General features: G+C 45.4%; 1 protein-coding gene across 1 annotated transcript in view; it reads left to right on the plus strand.

Annotated features, from left to right (window-relative positions):
- Positions 1 to 2,084: 2,084 nt before the first annotated feature.
- The window catches only part of MANBA (mannosidase beta), a 124,220-nt gene continuing 107,652 nt past the window's right edge, over positions 2,085 to 18,652 (plus strand). Inside the window, exon 1 of the mRNA XM_012770960.3 lies at positions 2,085 to 2,333. Within this exon, the coding sequence (XP_012626414.2) occupies positions 2,157 to 2,333 (177 nt within the window). The 5' untranslated portion in view covers positions 2,085 to 2,156. The remainder of the gene's footprint in view (positions 2,334 to 18,652) is intronic.

Genomic DNA, 18,652 nt, shown 5'->3' on the forward strand with positions numbered 1-18,652 from the left:
CATGGGATTGCAACATGCTTGGCCTTGGTATATCATGGTGTTCTAATGAATTTATTAACTTTATTTAGAGATGAAGAAAGTATTGTCACATGGCAAAGGCCCAAATGCCCATATTGGCCTGCTGTGACAGGATACTGACATTTAACCTCTGTAAGTGTTATTTGTTTTTTTAAACCAGGGAACTATCATTTGACCCAAATAATTCAAATTTTGGGAAGCATCACATGAGATGATCAAAATGAAATTTGTTTATATAGTGTAAGGTTAAAGATAACTGTTACTATTTTTAATAATTATATTTGGCATTATGATTTTAAATTATGTAAGTTGAGAATTTTTGAAAAGTTTTATTTATTTATTTATTTTTGAGCCAGAGTCTCAGATCTCACAACATTTTGCTTCATTTTGTTTCACAGAGTCTCACTTCGTTGCCTGGGCTAGAGTGCTGTGGCATCAGCATAGCTCACAGCAACCTCAAACTCCTGGGCTCAAGGGACATTCCTGCCACCAAGTAGCTGGGACTACAGGCATGAGCCACCATGCCCGGCTAATTTTTTCTATATATTTTTAGTTGTCCAGCTAATTTCTTTCTATTTTTAGTAGAGATAGGATCTTGCTCTTGGTCAGGCTGGTCTCAAACTCCTGACCTCAAGGGATCCTCCTCCTGCCTCAGCCTCCCAGAGGATTACAGGTGTGAGGCATGACGGCTAGCCTGTTTTGTTTTGTTTTAGAGAGAGGGTTTCTCTCTATTGCTCAGGCTGGAATGCAGTGGCGAGATCATAGCTCATTATAACTTCTAACTCCTGGGCTCAAGTGATCCTCCTACCTCAGTCTCTGGAGCAGTTGGGATTACAGGCATGTGTCAGCATGTTGGGCTAATTTTAAAATATTTTGTGTAGAGGCAGGATCTGGCTATGTTGCTCAGGCTGATCTGGAACTCCTGACCTCAGGCAATTCTCCTGTCTCTGCCTCCCAAAGAGCTGGGATTACAGACGTGAGTTACTGTGCCCAGCTGAGAAATTTTATGAATATCTCAAAATAAGGTTTATTCTTCCAGGAAATCGTGGACAAAAAATTATCCTATAACAAAATGAAAACTTCAAAATGTCATCTGTGCCAATCCCAGTTTTAGGAAGAGCATTTATTAGGATTTTGATTTTTCTTGAATGTTCTCTATTCTGAAAGTAAAGTAACCTTGTATCCTGAAATGAAAGGAGAAATGATAAGTCTCTATCCTTGTTTTTATTCTAAAAAATGATTTCTGTTAAGTATTTCTTAATAGAACAACAGAATACAACCACACACATATTGGCTAGGATGGATTAGCCTGTGATTTGGCTTAACAGGATCTCGGGATATATGGAAAAATTCCCTGCCACCGCTCTTGCTGCCAGGCTTGTTGCCAGTGTTGCACAGACCATGGCTGGCCGCTTCATGCCGCGAATTATGGCATATTACTGGAATTGAGAGCTTTGTTCCTATCAAAAGTAAAAAATGCTCCTGGCGTGAGGAAGGCTTGAGCCTGTCCCCCGTAGTATCAATGGGCTCTCCGGAAAGGAGAGTAGGGGCCAGAAGAGGAGGGTTCCGATCCTGCCTGCCCGTGTGACAGGCAAGTCACTTGCCCTCTTCGGACCCAGTTTCCTCACCTGTAAATCCAGGGACTTGGCCTGGATACTGTTCCTAAAGCCAAGATGCTGTGTGCTCCCCTAGCGACGGCGCGCGCGTGCGCCCCCTAGCGACGGCGCTCGTTCGCTCACTCGAGGCTCCGCAGGCGGGCGCGCCCTGCCCGGGGACCAGGGGCCGTGTGGCTTTCGGGGACGGGAAGTAGTGGGTAGTCATCCCGACCGCCCGTGCTCTGTGCCGCCCCGCGCCCAGGGAGCTGCGTCCCGATTTCCGGGCGAGGCTCTGCCCTCCCGCCGGATCTGCCGGGCCGCGGGAAGAACCGCCGCGGGCGCGCAGGCCGCAGGGCCCCGCCTGCAGCCGCTCACAGGCCGGCGGCCGCGCGGGTCCCGCGCCGACTCGCGCCCGTCGCCCGCGCTGCGGGGCGGGACCCGGCGGGCCTGGGGGCGGAGCCGCGTCCGGGGCGGGGCCGCGGGAGCCGGTTCTGGCGAGCGGAGCAGGGGCCTCCCCGCAGCCCTGCGCGCCCGCCGGCCGACATGCGCCCGCACCTGCTGCTGCTGCTCGCGCTGTGCGGCGCGGGCTCCGCGGCCGGGGCGCGCAGCTACAGCCTGCGGGGCCGCTGGACCGTCCGCAGCGGCAACGGCTCGCTGGAGCTGCCCGGGCAGGTCCCCGGCTGCGTGCACAGCGCCCTGCTCCAGCAGGGCCTGATCCAGGTACCGTGCGCCGGGGCCGGCTGTGCCCGTCGGTTTGGCACGGCCTTCCCGTTTGCGTCCTGCGCCCTGTCGGGGAAGTGCCCAGGCGGCGGCGTGCGGGCGACGGAGGCTGGCCCGCCGCGCGGGGACGCCCGCCGCCTGGAGGCGGAATCCCGGTGGGCGGACTCCGCCGCGGGCCGCCCGCCTGTGCGGCAGCCGGAGCTGCGCGGGCGGCCGAGGGCGCGTGGCCACGGCAGGCTCAGGTGTGGGATCGCGGTGCCAGCTGTCTGGACGCCGCAGGACGGTAGCTTTTTGCTACGCAAGGGTTAACTCCATGGAGTAATGACCCGGTTTTTCATTTTCGCTTTTAAGCGAGTCAGAGTTGGGATTGATGCAGCACATAGGTTGAGGAGATACCTACGAGGGCACGTTGGGCTTGTCAGGGCGAGGGAAAGTGCTAGGTAACTCTTAAGGCCGACTGGGATGTGAAGAAAGGTGCCGTTTTCTCTCAGAATGTGGAATGCGACTCCATCCTCCCCTGCGTTTGCAGCTCCATTAGCTGCACGTGGTTTTCTCGTGTCTTCTCTTTGCTTGGGACGAGATGTGCTCGTATTCGAGGTACTCGTGTGTCGACCCAATTCTCACAACCACTCTATAGAGGAGATTTTCTAATCTGGATTTTATGGAAGATACGGAGTTCTGCAGCCTAGAGAAGTTAGAGAACGTGACCAGGATCACACAGTAACTGAGTTGATGGGAATAGAATCCCAGCCCAGGTGGGCCCGGTTCCACAGTCTGGACTCTGTATTATGCTGTGCTTACCTTGGTTTTTTGAAAAATCTATGTTTTGAAGCACTGTGGCTGACTTGCAAGAGTATCATTCTACATTTACTTCAGTGACAGGCTGGACAGCTAGGGTCCTGCAACATTTCTGGTCTGGTACTCAGGTTTTTCCCCCCAACATATATATCAAAAAGGAAGTAAGTGCTGTAAATGACGCTGACCACTGCCCAACATATGTATATTTTAAAGTAAATCATTTTCAAAGTTAAATAATTTTTTTTTAAGAGACAGGGTCTCTCTCTGTCACCCAGGCTGGAATACTAAGCAGATTAGAGGAAGAGAGTGAAGACTGGTTGGAAAGGATTGCAATTTAAAAAAATCAGTGGTTAAGCATAGCCATTTTGATAAGTTGACTTTTAAGCAGAGACCTTTATTGACAAGGTCACTCTTAAGGAGAAGTGCATTCCCAGCAAAGAGGGAAAAAATGAGAGTTGAGAGGGAGCCCTGTGGTGCTCGTGGCAAGTCCAGGAGTGGACTTAGACTCCTGGAGTCCAGGAGTGGACTTAGCCCACTCCTCTTAGCCCGGAGTGGTAAGCCGCCAGGAAGGAGGGGGGTTCAGAGCAGCGTCTATGGCAGGCCTTGACTGGCTTGTGAGCCACAAGAAACGCTTTGGCAAGTTAAAACACTTCTACTCAGCAGAGTACCGTGGCCCATGCCTGTAATCCTAGCTCTCTGGAGGCCGAGGCAGGTGGATTGCTCAAGGTCAGGAGTTTGAAGCCAGCCTGAGAAAGAGGGAGACCCTGTCTCTACTATAAATAGAAAGAAATTAATTGGTCAACTAATATATATAGAAAAACTTAGCCAGGCATGGTGCCTGTAGTCCCAGCTACTCTGGAGGCTGAGGCAAGAGGATCGCTTGAGCCCAGGAGATTGAGGTTGCTGTGAGCTAGTAGCGAGTGACGTCCGGCACTCACTCTAGCCTGGGCAACAAAGCGAGACTCTGTCTCAAAAAAAAAAAAAAACCAAAGGACTTTTACTCTACATGTGAAGGGAAGTTTTGGGGGCTGAGGGCTTAGAGCGGCATGGTTAGGCTTGCTTATCCAGCCACTGACTGCTGGGCAGAGACGCCAGTGGGGGGGAGTGGAAGCATGGAGGCCAGCGGGGGACCGCGAAGGCCTGTGGGCAAGAGACGATGGCTGGCTTGGACCGGGGTGGTAGCAGTGAAATGCTGAGACTGGTTGTAAGAACACATCTTGAGTGTAGCAGCAACAAGATTTGTTCTGTTGGATCCGTTTATGGATTGGGTGTGAGGAGTGAGAGAAAGAAGACTCAAGGAAACGTCAGTTTTGATCTGAGGAGTTAGTAAAGTGGAATTTATGTTTACTGAGAGGCTGTGTGGCCAGCCTTGGCTGTTTCACAGGTGGCTGTCTGGGTTTCCTATGCAGAATCTAAACGTTAGGGCCGGGCACGGTGGCCCACACCTGTGATTCTAGCACTCTGCAAGGTCGAGGCCAGAGGATCGCTTGAGGTCAGGAGCGAGACCCCGTCTCTACTAAAAAAAATAAAAAGAAATTAGCTGGACAACTAAAAATATATGGAAAAAATTAGCCGGGCATGGTGGCGCAAGCCTGTAGTCCCAGCTGAGGCAGGAGGATCTCCTGAGCCCAGGAATGTGAGGTTGCTGTGAGCGAGGCTGATGCCACGGCGCTCTAGCCCAGGCAACAGAGTGAGACTGTCTCAAAAAGAAAGAAAGAAAAAAATTCTGAACTTTAGGTTGCTTGGAGGGCCTTTGGCCTCCCTGTTAAGGGTTATTCATTCAGCCTACTGTTATGCCACACACTACAAAAGGTACTAGGAATAAAAAGACATGAGTAAGACTTGAATTCCTATTTTGTGGGAAGTCACCTTTAGTGAGGCAGAAAACCTAGTTATTTATTACCATAGGATATGTTAAGTGCATAGGTAAAGATATTCGTTAGGTATGTTTTCAGCTTTCCTATGCAATTTCCCACTGGTGTAAGTCTTGAAAACCTCTTTTTTTTTTTTTTTTTTAAAAAGATAGTCTCAGTGTACCAAAATTAGAAAGTATAGGTACATAAGAAGAAAGGTTGGAAACCTGGCTTTTGTAGATAACCAGTATTAACATAAAAGAAAATATAGTATATCCATTCAGAATTTTTCTCTGCATACTCATTTATAAATATTTAAATATGAATTTGAACAACTTTTTGTATTTAGCATTTTGTGATGCTCTTACGTGCAGTAAACATATTTCTACGAACCATATTTAATGGCTCTTTTAAAATTCCATTATACATAATTACCATCACTTGTAATTAATCATTTATTATTAGATAGTTAGATTTGCCCATATTTTTTTCTATTTTTGAGTGAATATCCTTTTAACAAGATTTTAGTATACATCCTTATTTTATTATTATTTTTTTTTTTTGAGACACAGTCTCACTCTGTTGCCTGGGCTAGAGTGCCATAGCGTAAGCCTCGCTCACAGCAACCTCAAACTCCTGGGCTCAAGTGATCCTCCTGCCTCAGCCTCCCAAGTAGCTGGGACTACAGGCATGCGCCACAATGCCTGGCTAATTTTTTTTCTATATATTTTTAGTTGGCCAATTAATTTCTTTCTATTTTTAGTAGAGACAGGGTCTCGCTCTTGCTCAGGCTGGTCTTTAACTCCTGAGTGCAAATGATCTGCCCCCCTTGGCCTCCCAGAGTGCTAGGATTCAGGTGTGAGCCACCGTGCCCGGCCTGTTTTAGTCTTTTAATATGCACTTTAAGCTGCTCTCTGTAAGAGTTGTACCAGTTGTATGTACACTGCCATCATTATTTTATCAGATGCTTATTTTAGGTGCTAGATTTGAATATTATTTAAAAACAGAAACAATTTACTTTATAGTGAGGTTAAATACCTTTTATATGTTTATTTTATGTAGGTTGGGATTTATTATTCGTCTTGTTTGTCTATTTTTCCATTGGCTATTCATCTTTAATATAGATTTGTAAGACCTCCTGTTATATATTTCCTTCCTTCCTTCCTTCCTTCCTTCCTTCCTTCCTTCCTTCCTTCCTTCCTTCCTTCCTTCCTTCCTTCCTTCCTTCCTTCCTTCCTTCCTTCCTTCCTTCCTCCCTCCCTCCCTCCCTCCCTTCCTCCCTCCCTCTCTTCCTCCCACCCACAGCCCCACCGGACAGAAAAGCAGAGACACCGAGGATGCAGTCACACTAGAGGAGGTTTATTTTCTGGCTAGCCAGGGTCCAAGCCCCAGAGCACCAACGCAGTGGCCACTCTCGCAGGCAAGGACCCCGACCGGAACAACGGCATGCCTTTTATCCCCATGGTGCACAAGCTGCCCACGAGCTGACTAGGCATGGGTCATGCGTTGACCTTTAAAATGATTGGTTGCCCACTATTGCCTTTTGAAATAATTGGTGGGTTGGTTGCCCTCTATTGCCTGATGGGCCAGTCCCCTGTGCTTCAATGACCTCATCCCGTAATTCCCCATCCAGCGGTGTAGCAAGCAAGCAATGACTAGAAGCAAAGGTTTGCGGTTAGCTCATTGCCCCACCCAAGTAAATTCCCGACAATTGGAAGCATTCCTCTGCCCTTCCTCTGTCCTACAAATTCCTCTGCCCTTCCTCTGCCCTACACTTTCTTTCTTCCTTCCCTTCCCTTCCTTCCCTCCCTCCCTCCCTCCCTCTTGCTCTGTTGTCCAGGCTGGAGTGCAGTGGCATGATCAATAACTTACTGCAGACTCAATTCCTGGGCTTAAGTTATCTTCCTACCTCAGTCTCCCTAGTAGCTGGGACAGCAGGCACAGGCCACTGCACCTGACTAATTTTTTTTATTATTAATATCATATTTTTTATACAGTTGAGGTCTCACTATGTTGCACAGACTGGTCAGAACTGGCCTCAAGCGATCTTCCGCCTTGGCCTCACAAAGTGCTGGGGTTATAGGCGTGAGCCACTGTGCCTCAGCTGCTCCTTATATATTTTCAAAAATTTCCCATTTATTGATGCATTTTGTCATCTAGATGTTTTAAGTTTTTTTTTTTTTTTTTTTTTTTTTTTAAAGCCAGTCAAATTTAGCAGTGGGGGGTTGAATACCAACTTTAGTGACACTAATGTGAATAAGTTCTGATAACCCACTACCATCGGACCAGCCTTAAGTTTTTATATATTGAAATCTTTTAAGTTTTTTCTTTTATGGTTGTTTTTGTTTTGATAGTTGGCTTAGAAAGTAATTCTACCCCCCTGCACCTCCTACCAAGTATCTTTATGCTTCCTTCTATATATTTAAAATATTTTGATTCATTTGAGTTTTTTTCAAATAATTAGTTGTTTATATCTCATGATTTGAACAGTTTTTCTTTTGTCTACTGATTTAAAATATTACTTTTATCATGCACTAAGTTCTTATATACTGACATTATTTTCTTTTTCAATCTTTTTTTTTCCCTATATATTTTGGTTGGCCAATTAATTTCTTTCTATTTATAGTAGAGGTGGGGTCTCATTCTTGCTCAGGCTGGTTTTGAACTCCTGATCTTGAGCTATCTGCCCACCTCGGCCTCCCAGAGTGCTAGGATTACAGGCGTGAGCCACCACGCCCGGCCTCTTTTTCAATCTTTTGAAAAGAATTATAAAATTATTTTTAAAAACTTATTTAATGCTTATTGTACAAATAAATTAATACAGAAAATATAAAGGAAAAAGACAGACTAGTAAAAAGCATGCCATAAAGGAGAAGTAATTGCTATAAAATTTTTAGTGTTTATCTTTCCAGATTTTTTCTAATTACATACAAATACAATAATATATAATAAAAATGAAATAATTCCCTCAGATGGTTTTGTAAGTTACTTTTTCATTTAAAATATATGGTGAGTATCTTTCTGTTGTAAACTAAAATGCTCAACCCCTACCGGACCCCCTCGTGGCCAGAGGAATATTCAAGGGCAAAGTTGCCTGCCAGGAGGAGAGAGGTCAGACAGGCATTATCATGCCCCCCTCCCTTCTTGGAGACTTCCTTTGTAACCCATTAACAGGCCTAAGAGTATGCAAGACAAACCTGTAGGCCCTCAATTTGCAACAAATAGTGGCTTATCTCTGGTAAACAGTTTATGTTAAAACATTCTTTAGACAAAGCTTCATGTCTTTAGCCAATTACAATCTAGGGAATCTTTAAACCCACCTATAACCTGTAAGCCCCCCCCCTTCGAGATGGCCCTCCTTTTTGGGCCAAACCAATGTATACCTCCCACACATTGATTGATGGCTTTACCCATAACCCTTGTCTCTAAACTGTATAAAAACCAAACTGTAACCCAGCCACAGTGAGTCCACTTGCCCAAGGCCTCTTGGCAGTGGCTCCGGGTCATGGTCCTCAAATTTGGCTCAGAATAAATCTCTTTAAAATTATTTTGCAGACTTGGCTTTTTTCCGTTGACACTGTGTTTGGGTCTGTAAATACAGATCTGGAATAATTTCTAGTAATTGCATAAGTACCATTATAAAGATGTGTTCTTACTAAAAATATACACTTAAAATGGAAGAAAATATTATTATATAAATATATACATATACTAAAAAAGTCATAGGCATCAGATGCTTAGTACTTTTTCTCTACATTGTATTATTACCTTATATTCTTCACTTGCAATTGGGGCAAATAGCCAGAGAAAGATATATTTTAGATGTGCAAATTTATAAAATTTAAACTATAAGATTATATCATAGTAGCTATACATGTGATTAACAAGCTAGCCTTAATAATTTTGTCCAAGGACTCGTCTATGGAGTCCCTAATCTGCAGGCTGTCACACATAAGTACATTCTGACAACACACGTGCATCGTGTGCATTGTTGTATGTTTGCAATCTTTTTTTTTTTTTGAGACAGAGTCTCGCTTTGTTGCCCAGGCTAGAATGAGTGCCGTGGCATCAGCCTCGATCACAGGAACCTCTAACTCCTGGGCTCAAGCCATCCTCCTGCCTCAGCCTCCCCAAGTGGCTGGGACTACAGGCATGCGCCACCATGCCCGGCTAATTTTTTCTATATATATTATTTGGCCAATTAATTTCTTTCTATTTATAGTAGAGACGGGGTCTCACTCTTGCTCAGGCTGGTTTCAAACTCCTGACCCCGAGCAATCCGCCCGCCTCGGCCTCCCAGAGAGCTAGGATTACAGGCGTGAGCCACCGCGCCCGGCCTATGTTTGCAATCTTTAAGTAGCAAAGAAGCAGTTTCCATGTGGTGGAAACTTACTGTGGTAAATTTCAAACAAATACTGAGGTAAAGAGAATAGCAAAATGAAATCCCATTTGCCTGTCACCTAACTTCAACATTTATCAATTCATGGCAAATTTTGTTTCTTCTGTCATTTACTTTGCCACCTCTTATTATTTTATTTTATTTTTTTTTTTATTTTTTGAGACAGAGTCTCACTTTGTTGTCCAGGCTAGAGTGAGTGCCCTGGCGTCAGCCTAGCTCACAGCAACCTCAAACTCCTGGGCTCAAGCGATCCTCCTGCCTCAGCCTCCCGAGTAGCTGGGACTACAGGCATGCGCCACCATGCCCGGCTAATTTTTTATATATATATCAGTTGGCCAATTAATTTGTTTCTATTTATAGTAGAGACGGGGTCTCGCTCTTGCTCAGGCTGGTTTTGAACTCCTGACCTTGAGCAATCCGCCCGCCTCGGCCTCCCAAGAGCTAGGATTACAGGCGTGAGCCACAGCGCCCGGCCCACCTCTTATTATTTTAAAGGAATCACAGATATCCCATTATTTCATCCACAGACATTTTAGTATGGCTTTCTAATAGGTAAGAACTTTCTTTTTTTCAACATAACCACAGTACCATTATCACTCAGGAAATAGTTTTGTTGTGTTTCAGAGAAGGAAGTCCCATGATCACAGTCCAAGATGACTAGACAGGAATGTATTCGTAAACCAGAAGGCACTGTCTGGTTGTTATGCTGACCTTCCACGAGGTCTTGCGACTCTTAAGACTGGAATATTTGGCTTTGTGCTTTATGATGTGAAATGATCTCAAAAGCTTTTAGGAAAAGACATTTAAAGATCGGAATGTCGTCTTCTAAAGTCTGACTGCTTAAACCAAGTGTGACGTTAAGGAGATAAATTAGCCAATGACTGCATTTGAAATATAAATTTAGACAAATAGTCATCAGTTAAAAATGTTGCTCAATTTCTGGGAAGGAGAACTGTGAGGTCTTTAAGCCCTCATTTGAAAAAAAAAAAGATATTACAAAATCCTGGTTGTTAAGCGTGGACATTTTCTTGTTTGGTGCCGCAGGAGGTGTGTGTAGGGAGGGAGGACTTGCCCCAGGCGGCCGGCGGGGCAGGCTGGGAGCGCGGCTGAGGGTCGGCTGTTGAGGTGCGGCCGGCTGGTCCTGCTCACATGGAAGTGTGTGGAGTCCACCTAGACTACAAACTTAATTTTGATTATAGTATCTACCTGACGCCGTCCGTGTGCAAGGACTGTTCTTGGCCCTTTCCTGAGCACTTGATTCGTGTAATTTCCACGACCACCCTGTGGAAAAGGTGTAATTACTCTCCGTGACTGAGGCTCAGAGAAGTCACGTGTCTAATAAGTGGGAGCAAGGATTCAAACCCAGATATTCTTTCCCCATCCCACACTGCCTGTGGGCAGGAAGAGTAAACATGAAGCAAAGGGAACAATTGTTTTAATTTAAAGATGTCTAATGAAAGATGAGCACTATATACTATTGTTCAAAGTATGCCACTAAAACATCTCATTTGCTCAAAGTTTTCAGTAATGTGAACATTTCCTCACAGTTAATTCACATATCACTTCTTTCTTTGTTCTCTGTCTCTTGGAAGTCTCTTCATTTCAACCAGCCTGTCTGTGCCACAATTGCTGAAATCATTGTGTCTAACCACTACATTCCCCTGATTTCCAGCTGGAAATGAAATGTCCTCATGAAATATGAAACTCAGTATATCCAAATGTCTCTTCTTTCAAGCTTCCCAATCCTTAGTTTCTCTTATTTTACCTATTTCTGGCCGGGCGTGGTGGCCCACGCCTGTAATCGTAGCTCTCTGGGAGGCCGAGGCGGGCGGATCGTTTGAGCTCAGGAGTTCGAAATCAGCCTGAGCAAGAGCGAGACCCCGTCTCTACTATAAATAGAAAGAAATTAATTGGCCAACTAACATATATAGGAAAAATTAGCCGGGCATGGTGGCGCATGCCTGTAGTCCCAGCTATTCGGGAGGCTGAGGCAGGAGGATCGCTTGAGCCCAGGAGATTGAGGTTGCTGTGAGCTAGGCTGACACCATGGCACTCACTCTAGCCTGGACAACAAAGTGCAACTCTGTCTCAAAAATCAAACAAACAAAAAACCCATTTCTGATAAAAAGCCTGAGTATTTTCCCAGTGAACTAGACCCAGAATTTCAGTTCCATTTTTGTTTTTGCTTTTATTTCTTCTCATCTCTTCTGTTATTGTTAGGTCCTGGATCTTGTAGGTCCATCCTACGGTGTCTTCCAACCATTCCCTCCTCATCATTTCTATTGCTATCAAGCCAGCTTATTGTTTTCTTTTTAAGAAAGAGGTCAGTTAGAAATAGGTAATGGATACAAATAGTAAAAAAATGACAGGTCAGCTATATAATGAAAAGCAAGTCTCCTCCATCCCTGGCTCCTGTTCCCCGGGTCCGTTCTGTAGAGACAACTACTGCTAGCCAGTTTCGTGTGTATTCTTCCATAGATGTTATAAACATACACATATATCATAAGAGATTTATGTATTTCCCCTCTAAAATGAGAATATATATTGTTTTATACCAATGTTTTTCTTAAACTTAATCTATCCTAGAAATCGCTTCATATCAGTACATATAATAGAGAAGACAGTGTCATTTATAGCGTGCTGGCTGTGTGCCAAGGACAGTTCTAAGTGCATTTTGTAATTGACACTTTTTTTTTTCTTTTTGAGACAGAGTCTCGCTTTGTTGCCCAGGCTAGCGTGAGTGCCGTGGCATCAGCCTCGCTCACAGCAACCTCAGACTCCTGGGCTCAAGCGATCCTCCTGCCTCAGCCTCCCGAGAAGCTGGGACTACAGGCATGCACCACCATGCCCAGCTAATTTTTTCTATATATATTAGTTGGCCAATTAATTTCTTTCTATTTATAGTAGAGACGGGGTCTCACTCTTGCTCAGGCTGGTTTCAAACTCCTGACCTCGAGGGATCCGCCCACCTCGGCCTCCCAGAGTGCTAGGATTACAGGCGTGAGCCACCTCGCCTGCCTTATAATCGACTCTTGCAGTCTTCATGCTGATCCTGTGCAGCTGTAGGTGTGATTGCTGCGATTACCATCTCTGTTCTAGAACTGAAAAACCTGTTTTATGAGCTGCATGAGGACCCACAGGTGGCGAGGGAAGCTGGGCCCGAACACGTGCACTAAATGACCCCATGGCCTCTCCCGCCCCCCCCTTCCCCTCATGGGCGAGGCGCGTTCAGCTGCTCCCCTGGCTCCCTGGGAGAGTGTGAGCTCCTGGTCCCACCCTCCTGTCAGCTAGGAATCTCTCTTCTCCCGGCATTTGTCCTACCCTTTCCACTGCGACATTGTAGTGAGGTGTCCTTTGTGTGTCTCCTTGAAGCCCCCTCCTGAGGCCTGGGACTTAGGAGTGGGCCAAGCAAATTGTTTGTCTTGTTTTCCCTTTAAATTGTAGTCTCTTTGGTCAGAAAATAAGGAGTCTCCTCAAATTGCAACTCTTTTTTTTTTTTTTTTTTTACCTACAACAGTGTTAGATGGGAAGCAGTATTTACTAACTTAAGGAGTTTAGGAAAAGGTGATGTTTTTTTGACACAGAGTCTCACTCTGTTGCCTGGGCTAGAGTGCCGTGGTATCAGCCTAGCTCACAGCAACCTCCAACTCCTGGGCTCAGGAGGTCCTCCTGCCTCAGCCTCCCGAGTAGCTGGAACTACAGGCATACGCCACCATGCCTGGCTAATTTTTTCTATATATTTTTAGTTGTCCAGCTAATTTCTTTCTATTTTTAGTAGAGATGGGGTCTTGCTCTTGCTAGGCTGGTTTCGAACTCCTGACCTCAAGCTATCCTCCCGCCTCGGCCTCCCAGACTGCTAGGAGTACAGGCGTGAGCCACCATGCCTGGCCAGGAAAAGATGATGTTAAGGCTGACCAGATGTTTTGTCTGACTCACGGGCTGGCAATCTCTTGTAACTGTGCACCCTTGAAGTAAGACTCATAGTGGAAGATCCTATTTGACAATGGAGAAACTGAGGTTTGGGGAGTACGGCTGCTTCTGAATGGAACACATAAGTACCTCTGTGTAGTTTAGGGTAGCTTCGCTTCCCATGAACATTTTCTATGATTTATTATTATTAATATGTAGTACTTGATACATGGAAAGTTATAAACATCCATGCATTTATAAATTTTTTAAACGTTATTGTTGCCCAGGCTAGAGTGAGTGCCATGGTGTCAGCGTCGCTCACAGCAACCTCAATCTCCTGGGCTGGAGCAATCCTGCTGCCTCAGCCTCCCAAGTAGCTGGGACGACAGGCATGTGACACCTTGCCTGGCTAATTTTTTCTATATATATTAGTTGGACAATTAATTTCTTTCTATGTATAATAGAGAGGGGGTCTTGTCTCGCTCTTGCTCAGGCTGGTTTCGAATTCCTGACCTCAAGCAATCCGCCCGCCTCGGCCTCCCAGAGTGTTAGGATTACAGGCGTGAGCCACTGCGCCCGGCCTAAAATTTAAAGTCCAATAATTAAACAAATACCCAGGCACCTGCTACCTAATTTATGAGCCTGCACGTCACAATATCATTGCAGTTACCTTGCCCCTTCCCAATGCCCCTGCGTACCTCTCCGAAAGCTAACTACTATTCTGAATTATCATTTTATTTTTTTTCACAAATGTTTTTTTGTTTCACAAGTGTTTTTTTGTTGTTGTTGTTGTTTTGAGACAGAGTCTTGCTCTGTCACCCCGGCTAGAGTGCCATGGTGTCATTATAGCTCACTGCAGCCTCGAACTACTAGGGTCACGCAATCCTCCTGCCTCAGCCTCTGGAGTAGCTGGGGCTATGGGCACATGCCATGATGCCTGGCTAATTTTTCTATTTTTAGTAGAGACAGGGTCTCACTCGTGCTCAGGCTGCTCTCTTAACTCCTGACCTCAAGCGATCCTCCGGCCTCTGTCCCCCAGAATGCTAGGATTACAAGCGTGAGCCCAGCCCCTAATAGCTATGTATCTTAATCAGAGTTTTGCTTGTTTTTGAATAAATGTCTTAACATTTATTTATTTATTTTTACCTAAGTGTCTTAGGAAGCAGTGCCTGTAAATGAAGCAGGTATAAAGACTTACTCCAGGCCGGGCGTGGTGGCTCACGCCTGTAATCCTAGCTCTCTGGGAGGCGGAGGCGGGCGGATTGCTCGAGGTCAGGAGTAACCAGCCTAAGCAAGAGCAAGACCCGTCTCTACTATAAATAGAAAGAAATTAATTGGCCAACTAATATATATATATATATATATAAAAATTAGTCGGGCATGGTGGCACATGCCTGTAGTCCCAGCTACTCGGGAGGCTGAGGCAGAAGGATTGCTTGAGCCCAGGAGATTGAGGTTGCTGTGAGCTAGGCTGACGCCATGGCACTCACTCTAGCCAGGGCAACAAAGCGAGACTCTGTCTCCAAAAAAAAAAAAAAGACTTACTCCATTTAAATCCACTTGAGGTAGTTATGTCTGGGGTAAAGTCAAGCATTGGACTGAAGCAGAATTGGGGAATGGTAAAGCTATACCTGGTTAAGTAGTATATGTATCTATAAACAGATAAAATAGACTGAGTCCAGAAGCCTACAGAGAAAATTAGACTGGTGATATTGTCATTCGCATGCTTGATGACACTTGGTTTGTGGATGTACAGTAAGTATGGTAAGTATCAATTATAAATAGGCAGCCGGGGCACACATGTGGCATGTTTATCTCATGGCTCCTGCTTTGTAAGTAGCACTGACATGGCAACGATTGATGGTGTTGTGACATTAACGGTAGTGTCAGGTAATGACTAAGCATATGGACGCTGGAGCCAGAGTTGCTGTTCTGAGTCAGTGCTCCACCACCTACAGCGGTTCAACTTTGAGCCTTGGACTCTTTGTTAGTAAATGGCAATGATAATAGTACCTACCCCAGGAGAGTCACAGGTAGTCACTTTTAGCTATTGTATTATTATTATTGCAGTTATCATCTGGTATAAAAGTGTAAGCATTAAATATATGTAGCATGACATTGTAGTGTAGTGAAAAGAACGCGGAGCTCGGTATTAGATGGAGTTGGTTCATTGCTGATGTACCTACTTCTGCTTAGTCATGGGACTTCAGGAAAGTCACTGCACTTGAAGCTTTAGCTTATTCTTCTATAAAATGGTATTTGCTATACATGCTTTTAGGAAAATAAGAGTGTTTGAGTGCCTACCTTAGAGGCAGATAAATCGTAAATCATCAACAAATGATACAGTTATTGGTTTTAGGGTTCATGGGTTTGATTAACAACTCAGCAACTTACATGGGTTCTTAGTCATGAGAGATAACCCTGAGCTGCTGCTTGCTTTAAATAGGACTCAGAATTTTAATATGATCAAATGGGATCGGATCAGTCTGGAACCAAATGAAGTTGATTAACATTTGGAATAGTTATTATTAGCATATAAATATAATCTAAGCCTTTGCAACTCTTTTATTTGGTAAGGTATTTTCCCTTAGTAAGAGAACAATTTTTAATAGACTATTTTTTAGAGCAGTTGTAGGTTCATAGCAAAATGAACAGAAAGTGTGGGGAGTTTCCTGTATACCTCTAGCCTCCCCGTTATCAACGCCTCACATTGGAGTGGCTCAGAGGTTACAGCTGATGAACTGATATTGACACAGCGTTATCACTCAGAGTCCACACTTTGCATTAGGGTTCACTCTTGCTTGTACTTCTATGGGCCTGGACAAATGTAAAATGACAGGTATTCACCACTGTAATATACAGAATGGTTTCACTGCCTTCAAAATCCCATGCGTTCTGCTTATTCATCCCTCCCTCCCCCTTAGCCCATGGTAGCTTGTGATTATTTTTCTCTGTCTCCATAGTTTTGCCTTTTACAAGTCAAAAGACAAAATTAAAACAAATTTAGTAAAGATCTAAGTGGCTTTTGGTTTATGAGTCACAAATCAGGGCAATCTCCATTCTACAAAATAAAAGGAGAACTCCCACTGGGCAGTGGTGGAGTGGGTTATGTTAGGTGGGAACAAGGAAAGAGAACAAAAGGGAAAAGTGACTGATTATTATCATCAGGTTACTTCATGTTACTTTTCTTGTAAGGGTTAAAGCAGAGGGGACTTCCTTACTCAGGTGGACTGGAATCTCCTGTTTTCAGGAAAAACGGGTCTGTTTGGGGATCTACCTGCTTTCTTAAAGTTTCAGTTTGATTAAATGATACTTGGCACGAGTGACTCCATTTTGGTTTGGTCTGGTCTGTTGGGGCCGAGTGCAGGAGCTCAGTCCAAAACAACAGCCTCCTGGAATTTCTGTTTAACATCCAGAATGTTATGCAGTTGAAACCATCCAGTATGTAGTTTTTTTTCACATTGGCTTCTGTCAAGTAAGAGAAGAATTTTAACTTGTAAATTCTGGTTAGAAAAAATGTATCTGGGAAGGTTGCCCTCTCAAAGCCAACACACAGCTCCCTTCAGGGGCTGGGGACAGGCGGGGACTCCTGCCCCTGCAGCGCCAGCGGTCAGGCCGGGCTTGCAGTGTGGGAGTGCGTGGCCGAGCTGCCCTCACACCTCTCCCTCGAGACATTTTAGCTGTGTTGGACTCAGTCCACAGTGTAGGGCTATTAATAGGGCTGGGTGGGGAGGCACGGCCGTGCTAATAATTAGGTGCCTCTTCAAACTCGTGTCCTTAAGTATTTGTGCCACGTTTATTCATTGCACAGGCTGGGTCTTGTGTGAGGAAAGCAGAGAAGGAAGCAAGTTGGCTGGGCCTGGCACACGCCACTTGGCAGAACAAAACCTCTCTACTACCAGACCTTAAAAGCCAGTTTGTTGGTTATCTGTTGTTTTAAAATCTCATCAGGCACTCTCTCCCCTACTGTGTTTCCCTGAAAATAAGACGGGGTCTTATATTTATTTTTCCTTAAGAAGACACCCTAGGGCTTATTTTCAGGGGATGTGTTATTTTTTTAAGTACGGTACAACCATCTACATTTATTCAAATGTAGTTAAGTCTTCTGGAACACCATCCTCACTCTCCAAACCCCGAATTCCATCCTCAATGTCTTGCGACTCTGTTTCCTTTAGAGCCATCGGCCCCGATCTCTCCTGTCGAGCACTAGAGCTCTGACGGGGCAGATGAGAAGGCCTGCTCGTGTTCTTTCTCGCTCCGCGACGACAGGCATGGGTTGTGCAGATGCGCTGCCAGCCACGCCCGTCACCAGGGCTGATTTTCGGGGTAGCGCTTCTATCATGCACGTGCTTATCCTGCTGGGGCTTATTGTATGGGTAGGTCTTATTTTCGGGAAAACACAGTGGTAGTTTGTCAGAATCTTTCTTCCAATCAGGAGCAGCTTCTGGCAGATGCTTATCTTGATCCTGATACACAGTGGCACGTCGCGCCTCTCACAGAGGGATGCCCAGGGCAGTGTGCACCTGCCATCGCCAGCCTGACTGGGCCATCCAGCTCCTTCCCCTGTGCAGTTTAGACAAAGTTGGTTTTTCCTTTTCCGCCTGGAGTGGCAGTCCCGAAGGAAATGACCCTCGGCCCTGTCACCGACAGGGAGGAAGCCCCTCTGTGCCTGCACACTTCCCTGTCTGTGTCTGTCACTCACAGACAGAGGGACAGAAAAGCTTCGTCGACCACTGTCTGTTCTGCTTCCTGTCTGGGAGCCCTCCTCTGGGAGAGAAAGGTGGAAAATGGGTGGGAGAAGAGAGGCCTAAGGGTTCTGGGAGGGAGGAATCGGGGCCGGACACTCAGATGCAGCAACGTCCATGAACACCTTATAGGCCAGTCTTCTAGAGCAGGGGCTGGCGAATGTTTTCAGTAAAGGGCGAGATATTAAACATTTTTGGCTTTGTGGGACACACGGTCTCTGTCATGTCTACTCAGCTGCCACTGTAGCATAAAAGTAGCTTTATGTGACATGTAAAGGAATGGGCATAGCTGTGCCTCAGTAAAACCATTTATGGGCACATGTCCACTCTTTCTTAGCTTACTGGTCTGAAGTTTGTAAGTTCAATAGTGTCTGTGCTACCTGTGTATTCTTTGTAGAGATTCTTTTTGTGCTTACTTAGTAAAGCTAAGTGAAAACTAGAAAATTGCTAAATGAATCCAAGGAGGAGGGAGCTTTGCTGACCATTGGGCAGTAGAGAGGGGTGTTCCGCTAGAGGCCAGCTGGGGTTGGTGGTGGCAGGCAGCAGAGTAAGAACTGCAGGCCAAGGAGAAACTGCTGGCTACACACCACAGGTTCATTTGCTGATTCTCTGCCA

The sequence above is a fragment of the Microcebus murinus genome, chromosome 29 (genome assembly GCF_040939455.1).
Source record: "Microcebus murinus isolate Inina chromosome 29, M.murinus_Inina_mat1.0, whole genome shotgun sequence".
Classification (NCBI taxonomy): domain Eukaryota; kingdom Metazoa; phylum Chordata; class Mammalia; order Primates; family Cheirogaleidae; genus Microcebus; species Microcebus murinus.